Source organism: Cyclospora cayetanensis, unplaced genomic scaffold, assembly GCF_002999335.1.
Source record: "Cyclospora cayetanensis isolate NF1_C8 unplaced genomic scaffold, CcayRef3 CcayRef3_contig_104, whole genome shotgun sequence".
Lineage (NCBI taxonomy): Eukaryota > Apicomplexa > Conoidasida > Eucoccidiorida > Eimeriidae > Cyclospora > Cyclospora cayetanensis.
This window is the reverse complement of record NW_020312042.1, coordinates 67697-84440: the sequence shown is the minus strand read 5'-3', so window position 1 is coordinate 84440 and position 16744 is coordinate 67697. Positions and strand designations below refer to the sequence as shown.

Here is a 16744-nt window from a genome sequence, read left to right as displayed (position 1 = left end):
AGCTGTTCAGCGTTATTTTCAGATCCGTCCTAATACAATTCGCTTGCACAAACAGCGAAAGGAGTTCCGCAAGCTGTGCTGTTGCTAAGTTCAGACTGCTCATCAACATGACGACTATACCAGCAAAGAGGGAAAGTACCCGCATTGTGAGCATATAAGGCTCGAAAAGATGTGTTATGTCCACATGAAATAATAGGGTGACCTCCAGATTTGTAGCCGTGTTTCAAGTCATTAACTTTTTAAAAATGATCCAGTACACGCATGGGGCGTCACCGTGCTCCACATTTGTTAGCCCTCTGCGTTTAGCTTCTTCTTCCAAAAGTGAGAAGGTTCGAGTTTGCCTACGCCTTATTTTTTCCTAGTCTGGAGTTAGTGGTCTCAACTATTTTGAGTGTTCGTCAGTGGACCGTCGCGGGCATTCCCACAGCCCGTAGAAGCCCCTGCAAATGCCAACGGTCTCGTGTGCACAGCAGGGCGTGAGTGATATTACGCCAATACATTGTGCATACCTTTGCGCAATCATTAAAGCTTCCAAGGTGAAGAAGAAGGCAAATTTCCAAGTCAAACCCGAAAACCGTGTGCTTTCCCACTGCCATTTCACCCAGACGGCCTTCAGAGCCTGCGAACCCAAGAATGGGACCTGCGATGCGTGCTAACACTTGAAACCGGCAGTCACGTTTGTTTTGAGTGCCTCATTCTGAATTTTGGAAAAAAAAGTTTATTTGGTTTCCGATTGGCCCAGAAGGCTTGCAGCGCCGACAACAGTGGCGCCTGCCCATCTGAATGTGTGGCAGCAAAATAATGCAACGCCCCGCATTCTGGTACAAGAAAACAACATTCAAGTTGTTTCCGAGCTCTCTGAATTACTTTTATTACCATAGCGCCTGGATCGTTGGAAGCATCGCCGACGCTTCATCGTTTGGTGGTGCCTGACCGCAAGACACTGTTCCCGGTTTGGACCGCTTCCCCCAATTCGACTTCGTCTCGTTCACTTTGATTGTATAGAAGATGGCGACTGCAAGAGATGCCGTGCAGTGTCTCATGCTCTGTGTTGCTATCCTGGGTGGTTTTTCGTGTATCTCCCGGCCGGACGTTAACTTTCCGCTATATCTCTATTTGTGGTGGTCATTCTTCCACGTCCCTGAAGACCGAAAGGTTAGTGTAGCTCGAGTCGTGTAAGCGTGATATATAGCGTTACATGGGACTGGGCATAGCTTACGAAACAGATTGCGCAGATCGCTCAGGATGGTCATGTACGCCACAAAGTCGCATACGAGCTCCCCTTGTTGCTTGCTTTCCGTCTCAGCGACAGCAGCGGGCGATGGTCTTTTTCATGATGATGTCCTGTGTCCAAGATGCAATCTTCCTCCTTTTCTGGCGTGCGTACTAAGTATTGAAGCCCAATTCCTTCGTACTCCCAGCTGCGGCAGAACCCCTTGAAGAGAATCCCATTCACTGCTCACATTCGACTTGCGTAGCCCATTTGCCTTTAGTCCTCCGTTCAGGGCCTCCAGACAAAGTCAAAACCTCCGCCTCTTACTTTATTTGCCACTGCAGCATCCCGGTGGTTCGCTCACGACTGGCTGGCCCTCACAAGCGCTGAAGAGGGAGTCCACATCCTTACCACTGTGCTTTGCATCGTCGAGCTAGGACTCAAGGTGAGCAACCGGTGCGAGAAACATAAATCGACTTCAATTTATACAGTCATCATAAAAGATGAATAGTCGTCCCTCACAATGGCTCTTTCCATTTCCTGTATAACTATATCTGATGATTGTGAGTTGCAGGCCTTAATTTTAGCGCTGCTACTGGTGCCTGGTATCACTGCGAACACAATGGAAATAACAAAAAGATGGAGCGGCAGCAATGGCATCATTAGACTCGAATTGCCGACCACTGAACCCCATGTATGCCTGCAGCAGAATTATGGCAGAGGTAGTCTCACACAAACTTGCCTGGGGGCCCCTGGGGTTTCGTATGTTCAGCAATGACCCAAAGGTAGGCGGTGCCATTGCAATGCAGGTTGCCGCGAAATGTGTTAGCAGGATGAGCCACAGTACCAGGAGCGAATACGACGCCTAGAGGGCTGAATAATACGCCGTCGTCTTTTTGAGTCATTCGCAACTAGCGTAGCACTTTGCTGATTACAGGCAGAAGGCTTTTCGCTTGGTGATATTCGCACCTTTGGCCAGTCAGGGGGGCCTCCCGTGTTTAGCTGCTGCAGTATAATTAGTAGTTGGCTGTTTCCGTTAGACCGGCCCTTGCCACCCGCCGAAGGGAGGCGCCCGGGGCTTACCTGCCCTGACCCGCAAGTTTGCCACGCAACCCTTCAGGGTTTCTGGTGTTGGCGCTTCTCTCTGTTCTGTTCCCAGCAAACGGAAGTGGTAATAAAGTTTTGTGGTGACATGGATCAAGTCGAAAGGCACGAGGTGTTTTGCTGCCTTCCACGATGTATTAGCAGCCCCTTTATTGTGCTTATTAATCACAAAGGGTAAAAGCTATGTTGATAATCGATAAGACGGCTAGTTGCGTTTCTCTTCATCGACCGGCATAATATGAGAGCAGTATTTTAGAAACCAGTGCAGCAACGCGAAGCACAGCACCTCGCTGGATCACGTGCGGAAAAAGCGAATAACAAGGCGGGAGCGATGCGCTTATCTCTAACAGCCTTGGGCGATCCCTTAGCTGCAGTTTATGAGCACATGCAGACCGGCCAGCCGGTAGATGACCGAAGCTGGCGTGTCACGGGGACGCCCACCGTTGCAGCCGGCTGCCTGGGAGCCCCTGCTAACTGGTGGTAAAATGATATATCTGGCATCAACGTCAATCCAAGGCGCATCTGCAATTCAAACAGTCCATGAGAAGCCCCAAGGAACCCCCTCGGCCTCCCGACACCGCAGCAGGTGGTGGAGAAAGGGAAGACAAACAGAAAGAGTCCCTTGCTTCGCAAGCTATGTGTGAGAAAAGGTAGGGAAGCTCCTCTTGCTGCCCGTGCTTTCTTGACGAGGATCCACGGCTCGCGGGTAGCGGATTTTTGGATGTTTAGTTCTATCCGTAGCGAAGGACAGCAGCAGCCCACGTAAGTCCCGCGCCAAATCCAGCCATGGCAATGACGTCACCGTCCTTAACCTTCCCAGCCCGAACCTTGAAGTATAAAATACAAAGAAAAGTGCAACTGGATATAAAAACACGTATAAAAACACGAGATCGGCTGGTGTGTACACCGCGACCAGCTGCGTTTGCTCAGGGCTTATTCAGGTGCAATGCGTGGGCACTATGAGTTCACGACAACAGGCTGGCCGTGGTGCTGCCTGTACAACTCACAGCTTCATTTAGACACAGAGGAACGGAAGCCGCGGAAGTATTGCCGTATTCTTCCAGGTTGCACAGCACCTGTGGAGGAAGTCAGAACGTAGACGTAATGAAAAAAATACATATGCATGTATTCATGCATGCAGGCATACTAGATGAAAGCTAAATCCACTGCATGCCCGATAAGAAGCAGAATCGACCACGTGAGCGTTTAACCACCAACACAAAATGGAAAAAACAGAGCAACAAATACAAGTCAAAGCACACACAAGAATGAGTTCAAGCACCAAATCACCGAAAGACTCCATGTTCCTCGTCTCTTCATGCTGTCCATCGTACTTTATGTTTCGGAATATTGAGCCTCTCCGCTACGGCATCGATAATGCGTTTGTTCGCCTGGTGCATCAAGAGCCAGTCAACGTCTTCACCTCTCAACTTGGCAGCAGAGAGGACGGATTCCAGGGAGCTGGGCACTTTGCGGGAGACGAATTTAAATACCTCTCGTCCGTTCATGGAAAGGGGAGAGAAGCAGCCGCGGCTCAGACACAGACGCCCGCTCTGCAGAAATAGTCAAACATTTGAAAAGTATCAGGCTAAAAAGGGCATAGGAAGCAAAACAATGTAGGAAACGGAGTGAGGATCTTGTGGACCACTAGTCCGCTACGGGATCCAGTGTGGTGTGAGGCAAGAGCAAAGAATGCCAATTCTCTGCGCTGTGCCTTCGCCCAAGGGGCGATGCGAATTGATGAGTCGAAGGTAGAAATCCATCATGACTAAAAGTAGACTAAATCGACCCCCACATTTTACACACGTACGCACCGGCGCATGCATGTACGGCAGCGGATTTTCAGTCCCCTTGTAATGTAGCATTATCTGTTTCTGCTCGCTCCCGTCGCTGTGCAACACGTAACTGAGCAGGCCCAAGGGCTTGTTTGCGCTCGCTGCTTTGGCAGGGGGTGCAACGTCAGGTGCAGCTAAAACTGCCGCCCCTGCTGCATCCCCGAAGAGAATGCAGGTATTCCTGTCAGACCAGTCGAGCCAGCGACTCAGGGCATCCGATCCCACAAGCAGCACTTTCTTGTAGGGGGAGCCTGGACTGGTGAGATACATGTTTGCTGCGCAGATGCATTCCAAACTTGGGGGACGCGAATCGGAAACGGCAGCCTCTCATTCCCGTTTTGCCTCGATCGCTTCTGAGTACTGACGGGTTTGGGCACTATGTAAGGCATGAATATTTGAGGAGTAACAGCGAAAAGTCGTTTATTGGCCAAAACTGAGGTGCGAGGAGTCTGGGGAAACAGAGTTGATGTGAGGCGGGGGAGAACAACAGTGCATCAAACAGCCACATACACTCCTTTATGCGCTTGTTCTTCTTACCAGTAACGAGTCCGACGACGAATCCTGAACAAGCAGCGGTGATGTCAAACGCTGGGATTTGCCTCACTTCTCCATCTTCCCCCTTTTGTATTTCGGATCCCAGCCAGGGTCCATCCCCAAAGAGGTCGTCTGGGGAGGAGGATGCATGCAGAACCAAGTCAATGTCCCTTGGCTTCAGACCGGAAGATGAAACAGCAGAGAGTGAAGCCTGAAGAGACAATGCTCTGAGACTCTCCCCGTGCCGCAACACATGGCGGGAAGATATACCAGTCCGCGTGCGGATCCACTGAACCAACACAAACACACGCAAATAGATTGCAAGCACCTATGTGCTAGCCAGCTCTCCTTTAGGCCTTCACATCTATTTCCTAATTTGCTATCCTGGTGCACCTGTGGCTGGAGGAGAGAAGGAGGAATGACCAGACGCTTTGTGCTATCCTAGTGTGCGCTGCTTCTGCGTGTACCCCAGCACTGAACAGTTTCATCCCACGCACGTCCATTCTAATCGTCCGCAACACCGAGGCGCACATTGTACTAGCCTTACTATAGAGGGTACACCACAAACTGCGCCTCAAATCCTTCTGAAACCGCTGATGTGCATATGGTTTTGCATGAGTTGCTTTTTCTACCGTGAGAGGGGGCTGGTTCGCTTAATGACCCCTGCGTCCCCCATCTCCCCCTTGAACCGCCTAGTAAAGCTATTAGATACGCAGTGTACCTACTTCGTCATTTGTGTCGACGACTTTGGACAAGTCGTCATTGGTCATACGGGTGTCTGGGACGGCCGAGCCCACTCCAAGAATGCGGCATCCACTCCCAACACAAGAGGCAGCAACGGGAGGGGTAGTTGAGGCCCATAGAGCGCTTGGCGTCCTTTGTTTGGGCCGCAGCTGACTGGACGGGGAGCCCCTAGCAATGAAGGCTGCAGTTTGGAAGGGACCCCCGCTGGCAGTCTGCAGCTGTGAAGTACTGGCTTGAGGACCGAAGGGGGTCCCCTGCCCCGGTTTTGGGCTTCTACGAATGGGTACAAGCTCGGAAGTACCAGGGCATGCAGCTATTGAGAGGAAAAGCAGAAAGGATACGAGAAGCATCAGAGGTCTTGTTCGGCTGAAGGCCGCCAACATGGCCGGGGTGTACGCACAGCCGATAAGGGGTTGCTGGCATTACTAATGCCCGTGACAAAAGCATGAATATAATCAATAAACAGGAAAGGGCGTGTGTTTTGCCTGCGCTGATACAACAAAAGATAGCGGAGGTGCTCGCGGAGGGCCCCGCGTGTCTTTGAGGATACGTGGCATGTGTGCCCTAGGTAAACAGAACGCGAAAGAATGACTGCTAACTCAGAATACACAGAGAAATTCGAGTCTTTGCACGAAGTAACTGAAAGTAAAAATAGCGGAGAAGTACCGGATCGTGGCCAAGTCGCAGCCGACTTACAGGCTGCCCACAGAGAGAGACAGGCAGAAACCAGTTGCGTGTTGTTCCTGTGTGGTGTTGTGCCTCTGTCTCGTGCACTGAGGGGATCTAGACAGTCCTGTTATATTATTCTTATACTGTTTTGTGGTCTCATTTTCTTTTTATGAATCCTATTTATCCTTCCTGTTTCTCCTTCCTGTATATTGCGTATATGTTTTTTGTTTGCCCACTAATGCACAGGTAGTAATTTGCTGCAATCTGGACTCCGCGACAGACTCCTCAGTCATCTCCGAGATTTCTTCTTCCCAAAACGGAAAATTCTTGAATATGCTTGTGCTACTGGACCCTCATTAGTGTCCCGGGCTACTCATACAAGAAACGGTGTTCCAGAGAGAGGAAATGAGGCCACTTGCATTGGAGAATCTCACAGGCCATAGTAATTATCCCTGGGGCTCCAAAAGCAGGTCCATCCTTAGAAGAGACTCTATGCTTAATGTAATTAGGTGGTTGTGCTATCAGCAGAGGTGGCCTCCCTCGCTGCCCCCAACGCAAAATGTCCGAAGCCCAGGGGAAGAAACCAGCCCTAATGCACATAACTACGTCCACTAAGCAGTCGAGGACTTCCCGCAGATTTGCACACAGAGACAGGCACATATCACGCCTTGTTGCAATGCGAAGGTAGCCCTGCTGGGGAACAAATACACTATCAAACCTGGTAAAATATATTGGAAACTTTTGCACCCAACGCAAGATGTAAGCACTTTCTGCCCCGACAGCTATATTTAACCGACACTTAGTAAGCTAATTAGCTCGCCTTTTTGTTTGCTTTGTTCGTTGTTGAACACGGTTAGCTGAATATAAGAAGATGCAATGTTCTGTGCAAGGTTGTCCTATCCTATGTGCAACTAGCTGTGAATGGTCGGAGCGCTTAAAAAGAGCAGCTTGGCGCAACCAAGCTGGCCCTCTCCCATGACGTTAAGAGCCCTGAAATGCGCGGGCATGGAAGGAAGAGAGACATTATGGAAGCTTTCTCATAAGTTCGCATGTGTGAGTTGAGTCCGGATTCCAGTGTCTCTCGCCTGAGATCTTAGGTGGAGCGCTGAGTGGCAGCACCACATGGCTTGGTGCCGCTGTTTCTAGCTTATCCAATAGATGTGGTGGGATGCTAGATTTTTCTATCGCAGGTGTCTGGATTTAATCAAGCTAGGGTGGCTCAATAATTCGAGTTGCTTCGGCAGCAGTTTGAGAGAAAAAGGCTGTTTGGCGGTGAAAGTAGAATTTAAGCGTCCATGTAAGGCCTTCCTTAAAATCCACCTAGATATAGACTCAATAAAAGCTCAATAAAAAGTTGTGCGCTGCTTCCAGAAAGTGCCTGTCCCCGCTTTCGCCTAGCCGCGAATTTCCGAGTACCCGACATGAGAACAGAAAAACAGCTAGGGTGCTCGTAGCTGCAACCTCTGAGCACCTTCAGCATCCAAATTCAGCTTCACGTGCATCTAGCACCCATGCACACAACAACGCGCCTTGTTTCGATATAAATATGCTGAAAAGGATAAGATATACGAACACACAGGCTACGAGTGAATTCCCAACTTGCTCATCGGTTCAATATAAGTAGTGTAGTAGCAACAGTGAAATATGGATGAGACCACATCTTCCCCCATCTCAAAACGGAGCCCTCATGTTCCGTGCCTGCATTTCAAGGCAAGCCAGCAGGACAGTGAAGGTGGTCCTGCCGTGTGTACCGCTCCCCAGGTAGGCAGATACGCGAAACCCGTAGTAATGACAATCCCAAAGTGTGTACGAAACCAAAAAGAAGCACATACTAGCCAACTGCTAAAGAGGGACCAAACCCACACGATAGCGTCGGCGCCATGACTCACTCTCTTTGGAGCGCTGACATGCGTGAGCCTCATGCTTCGACAAGACAGAAGAGAGGTAAAATGTGTAAGGGGAGCTATGCGCATTCTAGTTCAGCAGTGATCCCACTCTTCATGAAATACTGTGTGCATGTTAGAGCTGGGGCTTGCAGGATAGTCGACTTCAAATCCGTAAAGCAAATGTAAGGACAAAGTACCTGAAAATGTGGCTGCGCAGGAGTTTTTTTGTGAAGAACGCCCCGATAACCGGTAATTTTCTAAGCAAGATACAATGGCGTAGGTATGTACTTCAGGCAGAGCATGCGCTGGGAAAGGATAAATATCAAGGAACGCCATGCGCACCGTCCGTAATATCCGGATTTGTTGACCAAACAGAGACGCGAATTCCGCCGCAGGAAGCGAAGCAAGAAAATGTTCTCCTGCCAACCAAGGAGGCTGGTGTTTCTCACCTCTTTTTACTAGGAACTCCCGTCAGGTGTGTTGCCGGAAGTTAATTAAAACCCTTATTACTTTCACGGCTCCCTGTTGCTCGGGCGCTCCCACACAGCGGTACACTTTCCTGCACCCAAAAGCCCCCAAATAATCGGGAATTTCAAAAACTTGTTATGGGCAGCCAATTTTGATAGTTCTACGGCACATTTAGCTGCTACGGATATGTAGAATAAGAAGCAGTATTAACTCGTCAAATAATCATCACCTTGTAGCAGCTCTCGATGCTTTGGTGCGTTGATGTTCTAAGAGTTATTCGCTGGCTTGAATGCTACTTCAACACGGGCGTACAGTGAAGCTTATTCAGGGCACAACGTGGTCGCCGACGCGCTCTCGCGCTGCCCCCAAGATTCACTACTGGATATTTCAGCTGCTCACTCCTGTGGAAAAATACATTTTCCCCTCTTAATGCATGATCCGTATGCTTCTAGACCCATGCATTTTTTTCTATATGGCAAAATTTAGAATGGCTGAGCCCGTTACATGTTCTATCTTCCATCGCAAAGCACATCGCCATATGTTCCATACTTGCACGTCAATGCCAACTCCATGCAGGACAGTGGAGAAGTTCTCGCCGGATAGTCAATTTCCGAGCTGGCAGAAACGTGAAAATAGTGCATAGGAGAAAAAGCCATTATGTGCATCAACCGCGAAAGTGAAATATACGGGAAGGAAGTCATGTAGACCAACCAGCGGAGAAAAAGAGGATCCCAGTTTCGTCCTGAAATTGTATTTAGCGACGGTCGCCCTGTCAATCCTTGCATTCTGCTTTCATCTAGCGGACCTAAGTCTATGGTACTGCACTCAACAAGTGAGTATGCAGATTGCAGTTTGGCCGTGGCTCCTCGAAAAACATATCCACTCCTCATAAGTATCAAGTAATGCTAAATTTTCCAGACAATTCATGTGGCTTGAATTGCCGCAGAATTAGCCCATAGTGGGTCCCTAACTGCAGCTGTATCCTCTATGACCCCTTTCCCCGCTCGGCAGCTTGCGTGGGGAGCTTTCCGCTTTTCTGATGCACCGTCATTGGTCGCCAAACAGTTTGCTTCCGGTGAACCGTGTCCCGTTGGTCAAGTTCTTGGGCTTGTGCATTCACTCTAATTTTTGGACTACCTGACAGGATTTCCCACAATGAAAATGGATGCGTTGCTGGGTCATTGTTTGGGGCTGCTCAAGAGCGCTGTGAAAGTTGGCTTCCTTCTGTTGCCCACCATACGCTGTAGGCTAGCGCCGGTAGACACAGCCTCGACATCCATGGGGTATGGATCTTGATTTGGTTATTGATTTCCAGCCAAAAAAGCAAAAGCTGCGCCTCGTTGCCTGTATACCCTTAAGCAGTCCAATACTTGCGAAAGTGCTAGCCGTTGCCTTAGGCGCCACGTCGCTGCCCTCCCTGCGACCACATGAGACGCACGTTGGATGGACTTTAGACAGACACTGATAAAGGAACTGTGTTCGTCTTGCAAGCCGAAGCTTCATATTTCTTGGTATAACAATTGATTGACAGACTACCCTGCTTAAGCTCTCTCGATTCTCCCAAAGCTTGCTATTCAGCTGATTTCGGCATAAACCGATGAGTCGGGGTTTGTACGAAGACTTAAACTTTAGTAATCCCTGCAGGCACAGGCCGTCTCCTACATTAGCAGACCACCATTAAAGTGCTGCATTTCTCAATGAACATATCACATTTAGCACTCCTTTTCCCTCATCTGCGGGGCATAAAGCAAGGTATACCCCGAACTCTAATGAAATTTTGGAGTCTTTGCCCATCCTTACACCACCATACTTTTCTGGTCGGCATAACTTTACCGATGCATCTACAAACCTTTTACCGGATGCAAACTCATGCCGTTCTGCCAGCCGTATATACACTGGGTTCAAATAAACTTGCAGACCGGGCTGTGCCGACCCAACATGTGTTGTGCCACGTTCCACATTTGTCGTTAGAAGACTTTTGTTCTTATAGACATTTGTCCCCAACAAAAAAACTATTACATTTCCAAATAACTTGTTCAAAGCCAGGCACCTGTTAGAGTAATGCGTGTGGAGATCTAGGGTATTCAAAGGGGAGGTGCACGAAGCACTGAGCAACAAACAGCGTACCGCGAAGTCGATCACTATTGCTTTCCTGCTTCTTGGTCTCTCTACGTACACGCAGTGGATGAGCGGAAAACAGCTGCATCGGACTCTGCGGTAGAACCAGCTGCCAGACTCCATATAAGGCCTCCGTGGCGAAGCATCGAACTACGAATTCAACAAAATCTTTATAGGAACGCTATTGACGTTTGGAAACAAGAGTAGCTCATTTCTTTTCCTCCGTCGTTCTTACTATGTCTACACCGGGGGCATGGACAGCAGCTTGGATGAGCGTTGTTGTGATCTCAAGGTGCTGCGAGCATTGAGTTTGTGTACACGGCATCTAGCGCACACGCATACAGCAGTTATTCTCCTTGTACCAAGCTGAAGGTAATTTGTGGAAAATAAGCTCTTTGAACAGTTAAAGGAATAAGTCGCACTTGCCTGATCCTCTGGATATTCGAATAAGTGCGTTGTTATCAGTAAGGTGGAGAACATGAACAGGGCAATGCTACATTTGAACCCGCTCTACTGCATTGGTCCTATGTAATAAACAATTAGCAAAGCGCTTACTAATTGGTCTAAATGTGCGTTGATGTTGTTTAATTGAAGACTAGCATTAGAGCAATACAAGAAGACCGAAGTATGCGAGGAGCTGTGTGCAGCTAGCCGTGAATATTTGAAGTGATAAGAGCATGCAGGTAGGCGCACCCTAGCTGCTTCCCTTCCCTTACGTCAGTAATTCTGAGGGTTACGGGCAGGGGATGAAAGGAGCTTTTATGGAAGAACATTGAACAGCTTTCTATGAAGCTGGTCCTGAGTCTTAAACGAAGTGCATCTCTACGGAGACCTTGGATGGATCACTGCCGAGCAAGCACACAACGTTTCTTATTTTCGCAGGGAGTAACCCGTTATTTAGCAAAAAATATAAGCACATTTAAATCGTACAGTAAATGCTGAGTTGACGTCCACATACATTAAAACTACTATGGTAGTAACTCTTTAATGGTAGCCTGGCAAGGTAGTACAACAAACTAGAAGACATTCGCTGTTTGCCTGCTTCACAGACGCCCTTCTAGTACTGTTTGCGGCTGCTGCCGCTACTCTGAAGGCCCTCAAGCTGTTTATTGATCAGCGCGCTTGTGCACTCCCACGTGTGCCTGCCTCACGCTCTGCCGAGATCTGAAGTTCTTCTATCTAGAGTTCCGCGTCTTGCAGTCCTTCTTAGGAGCACTCAGGATGCTTTCGCGATGGCGAACTGTTACATCCATAGCCGCTGCGCTGCCACTAAGCCTTGCCGGAGTCGGCAGGAACCGCGGAGATAGTGTCCATCACAGCATGGGTCTGTGTGTACGGAGTGTAGCTATCCCAGTGCAAGCGTTATTCCCTGCGCTCCTTTCATGCAGGCATTTTGATGGCGGATCTATACACCAAGCCCCATGCTTAGCGCGAGCCCTACACCGCAGAGCGCGCGTGTAGATCTTCTGCCAGTCGCTCACTGCGTCTTCAGTCTGGGCCCCATAGGGAACTCAAAGACAAATACTGCGCTCTGTCGCTGCCCTCTAGGAGGACAAATCCTTCAACCGTCTGCCAACGTGCCTACTCTGCCCGACCAGAGTGGATGCAGCGGGCCGGGTCACACTTGGGCCCTTTGCTACACCTGTTCCATGTAAGTGTGTGTGTGCGTACGTGGCGAGAGCTAGAGTATACAAACTGACTCTTAATGTAGCGAAGCCCAGCCTTTGCCTCACTTGTTGCATTGTTAAATCTGCAGATTCACTTTTTCAGTAGCAGGAAGGCATTAATGATCGACGGACTGCGCAGTACGCTGTTTGCTGCTCTGTGTTTCATGCATTTCATCTCTAAGTACCCTAGAGCTCTCAGAAAATTACTTTTATTAATGCACCTTCTATAGTTTTAGACCAATTGCAACTGCTTAATTTAATTCTCTGACTTTCTTTTTTTCCCCTAACAACTTGCTAGTCAGCTCCGCAAAAGAGACGGTTGCGGCGATGGTGGGCCTCCTAGTCTTGGAGATCTTCCTCTTGTGTCTTCCGTTGTTCTGTTACGATGCTAGTTTCTGCTTGCTAATCCATGGTACTATTTTTCCAACCACCTCTCTTTATCTTTCGCGCACAAGAAAATGGATTCCGAGGATAGTTGTTGCCTTGCCCGCCTGGCAGACGGCGAGTTAAGGGAAAAAGCGTTGCTGTGGCTTTCCTGCGACAAGAATCCGAGAACACTGGAAGAGGCAAAGCACCTCTTGGCTGAAAAAAGCGAATGCGAGCTGAAGGAGCTCTTTTGCAGAAAATTAAAGTTCGGAACGGTCAGTGCATCTAAGCCTCACGTTTGAACAGAAGACTCAGGAAAGCTTCAAATAGGGATTTACTAACCCCCCCTGCGAATAAGCACACATCTCGCATCAAATATTAAACCACAACCCTTGTTTCTTTTTAAGCCCCTCCACTCCCAGGCAAAGTGAGAGATGCGGGCCTCCCTCCTGAGGATCTTCCATTGGCGCGCTGCAATTCATGTGAAACGATTATATTTACGCCCTCCTCCAAACGTCCGCACACTTCTCCCCTATATCTGCATGATGTGTGGTAGTGATGTGTACCCTATTTTTGCTCTGCATAGGCTGGGCTTCGCGCGCCGATGGGTGCCGGATACAGTCGCCTGAACGATCTTACAATTCAGCAGGCATCACAAGTAAGATGGTCCAAAAGAATTGAATGGAGGAAGGAAGAGATACGTATCCGGAAAAGCTGGCAGCCGGAGGGCGAAGGTAGCGGGAAAGGGGCGTACACGGTTCATAGGGGCATCCATCCCGACCCCTCAGGCGTTCCACCACACAGGTGCAATATCCTACATTCATAGAGTTTCTTGCCTCCCTCCATTCTCAACAGCTTGCTGCCACTGATCTCCAGCGCGGTGTGTTTCTGCTTCTTCGATGCCTTAGGGGTTTTGCGTCTACCTCCTTAACCGTCACGGACAAATGGAATGCCGAGATAGGGGAATCGTCGTTGCCCGAGACAACCGACACAACTCCGAGCAGTATGACCCTTTGAGGTTGCCGCTGTTTGGGCTGTTGCTGCTGATGTGTATAGTTAGAGCGCTTGCTACGAGCTCTGTTGCCGTCGCTATTCCAAGGGCAACAGATTCTACTACTGATGCACACAGTGACCCCATTAACGGCACCACCCCACGTGCGCGTATTTTCTGCACTTTCTATATCATACCTAACTTTTCTAGCCATAGTAGCTCTCTTCCTGACCTCCACATTGCTGTTGTGCACTGCTACTGACGCCCCCTCTGCCCACTGTTTTTTGTGTCTTGCTTTTGCTGCGAAGATTTGCTAACTTGGCGGCAGCAACGTTTCTGAGTCGAGGATTCCGCGTGTATCTTTTCGGGCAGCCGGTGCATACGCCTCTTGTCTCGTTCGCTCTGCTACACTTGAAGTGCGTGGCTGGCATCATGGTGACTGCCTCCCACAACCCAAAGGAATACAATGGCTACAAAGTATACGACAGCAATGGGGTGCAGATTATCCCTCCTGTCGATGCACATGTTGCCCAAGCAATCGACCAGAACCAGGTACGACTTCTTGCTGCTAGTGTCTGCGTCTGTGGGCTTGTTGAGCCAGCTCCTAGCTGGCATGTGAAGGAAAGCACAAGGAATTTATGTTTACGGCACTGTGTGTCGGCGGCGTGCACTTGCAAACAACATAGGGCCCTGGCCGAGTGTCTAAATTTTGCATGATTCCGGGTGTCGATGCGATGGAGCGTTGTCTCGGCATATCTTCTGTGTTTATCTAAAGTCTTTGCATATTCCATTAGACGACGGCCTCGGGTTGCGAAGACAGTGCCAAATAAAGAAGTGGCAACACCCCGCTTACGTCGCGCAGCCGGCGAAGGCAGTTCAAAGTGCAGCAGCTGCAGCTTCCCTTTGTATTCTGTGCCTGAAACAGTAGGCTACCATACGTACGGAAGTCAAGGATCCATTCTGTCTTGCAGACAGTGTATCAGGTGTTGCGGTATCGCTGTTTTGCCCATAGATGCTTTGGCCTGAGGTAGAGGAGTTCTTCAATAGAGAGACGCGCCTCTGCCGCTCCTTCCCCGGAGATGCAGACTTACTTCAAGACCCGCGGGAAAGTATTGTCGAGGCGTACATGTCTGCAGTGTCTAGAGACCTCTGCATGCGACGCAAGGAGACGGCTCAGAGCAACCTCAAAGTCGTCTACACTCCACTGCATGGAGTAGGCCTCCCCTTTGCAACAGAGCTTTTGGCAAGATTCGGATTCTCAAAGGGTCTTTTACCTGGTACGTCAACTGCCGTTCTGAGTATGCCTCATGGCCATCCTGTGCTTCCTCTAACTCTTCGCTTCCTTTGAGCTGTTCACCCCTACAGGCTACACAGAGCCAGCACCACGCCTACTACGCACGCCATATGATGTTGACGACTACAGCATTGCTTCAGCAGACTGTAGACCTCATGAGCGTGCTTCCGTGTGTGCCGTGTTTTGGTTTTTAAAGTCCAGTAGCTGCACGCTAGCTATTGGGGTGACGCCCATGTAGACCCGCAATTGTGCATAGAAAGTGCGGAAAAGGAACAGCATGGCATCATGCCACAGTTCCTCTGTGCCCCCGAGTCGCAGCCTACCACATCTGCCTCCCTCTGAAATACGCTTGAATGCACACGTCTGGCAAGTTCTGTCTCGCGTTTGCTCAGTTGAAGCGCAGTGCGACATGGACCCTAACTTTTCAACTGTTCCTTTTCCCAACCCGGAGGAGAAGGGCGCCCTCGATTTGGCCCTCCAGAAGGCAACAGAGGCGGACGCAAATATCATCATCGCAAACGACCCAGACGCTGACAGATTTGCATGCGCCGAAAAATGCCAGTAGGGGAATTGCGGGGCTGTGTTGTGGCGGCGGCGGTGTGGCCTATTTTTTTAAAAGAACGGGATGTGTGTGTAATTCTCACGCTCTTTACTCTGGAGTCTTCTGATGCGTGTCAATGCAGCACGTTGCCTCCCGTTGTCTTTTGGTGTGCCGTGTTCTTTATGCACATTTGCTTGAGGGGCACACAGCGTACCACACAGCAGCAAGATCTTGACTGTCCATTGTTGCCTGCGGCGTCCTTTCAGCGGTTCGTGGCACCAATTCACGGGTGACGAAGTGGGAATAATCCTCGCAGCGTACTTGGCTGACACGCGAGCGGCGCAGGAAACGGCGAAGCAGAAAATGCTCTTCGTCACTTCTATGGTGTCATCGAAGATGCTCAAAGCCTTCGCTGAGGCAAGTGCATGTCGACTCCAGCTACCTACAAGCCGGAAGAGCACTTGAAACGGGGTATCGGGGCTGTAGCGAAGCAGCTCTTGGTGTGGCCGCTCCCTTACCCGCCCTTGCTTTTCGCCTCGCTGCCCGGTATCCCTTTTGTGTCTGATTTTTTGGATGTCGGTCCGCCTGCCGTGCGTGTTTGTCTCGCTAGGCAAACGGCTGCGCATTTGAGGAGACGCCTACAGGACTGAAGTGGATGGGCAACAAAGCGGCAGAGCTCGAGGCATCTCGGGGGCTGCTGCCGGTTCTGGTGTATGAGGAGGCCCTAGGGTATGCCGCCTGCCCCCTGGTAAGAGACAAAGACGGGGTGTCTGCTGCTGCTGTTTTAGTGGAACTTGCGTGTCTATTGTACGCAAAAGGCAGTACTCTGTCTTCCTATCTCGCGTCTCTTCGCGCCCGCTACGGGTACTTCATAACGAACAATGGATATAAGCTGGCGCAGCCCCCGCAGCAACAGAAGGCGCTAGCGTGGCTCTACAATGGGGGCCAGTACCACCCGACCTTTGGGAGCTTCAGGGTAGAAAGTGTGCGAAATATTGCGATGGGGACGGACTCGGCGACTCCAGACGGGCGTTGTCTTTTCTCCAAAGAAGCGGGAGATATGATAACTCTCCGTTTTCACAACGGAGCCGTTGTATCACTCAGACCCAGCGGGACCGAGCCGAAGCTGAAATGGTATGCAGAAATTTGCAGCACAGAAGGAGACGCAGAAGCACGAAAGAATGAGCTAGAAGAGCTCGTGCAGGAGGTGGTGAAGGCGTTGCCTTTCGATGCATAGCGTGCGTGCATGCACCTTTGTTTTGTACTCCTGGCTTGCCCCTTGTATATCCCTCGTTGTTTGTTAATGCGCATCCA

At 49.9% G+C, this 16744-nt stretch overlaps 3 protein-coding genes across 3 annotated transcripts; 2 read left to right on the top strand and 1 right to left on the bottom strand.

Moving 5' to 3' along the window:
* The first annotated feature begins 1008 nt into the window (after positions 1-1008).
* On the top strand, positions 1009-2801 carry LOC34619779. The gene is made up of 5 exons (XM_026338502.1): positions 1009-1155; positions 1307-1379; positions 1558-1658; positions 1788-1907; positions 2586-2801. Exons 1-5 carry the CDS (start codon positions 1009-1011, stop codon positions 2799-2801), a joined length of 657 nt encoding a protein of 218 aa, XP_026194287.1.
* Positions 2802-3048: 247 nt separating this feature from the next.
* On the bottom strand, positions 3049-5780 carry LOC34619780 (3-oxoacyl-[acyl-carrier-protein] synthase 3). The gene is made up of 6 exons (XM_022733057.2): positions 5412-5780; positions 4690-4975; positions 4132-4427; positions 3652-3870; positions 3325-3393; positions 3049-3144 (listed from the first exon to the last, which is right to left on the bottom strand). Exons 1-6 carry the CDS (start codon positions 5778-5780, stop codon positions 3049-3051), a joined length of 1335 nt encoding a protein of 444 aa, XP_022588521.2.
* A 6916-nt stretch (positions 5781-12696) lies between these two features.
* LOC34619781 (phosphoglucomutase-2) lies at positions 12697-16667 on the top strand. Its single transcript, XM_026338484.1, has 8 exons — positions 12697-12879; positions 13191-13262; positions 13513-13607; positions 13904-14147; positions 14608-14872; positions 15282-15450; positions 15697-15847; positions 16041-16667. The coding sequence occupies exons 1-8, from the start codon at positions 12697-12699 to the stop codon at positions 16665-16667; spliced, it is 1806 nt and encodes a 601-aa protein (XP_026194269.1).
* The last annotated feature ends 77 nt before the right edge of the window (positions 16668-16744 follow it).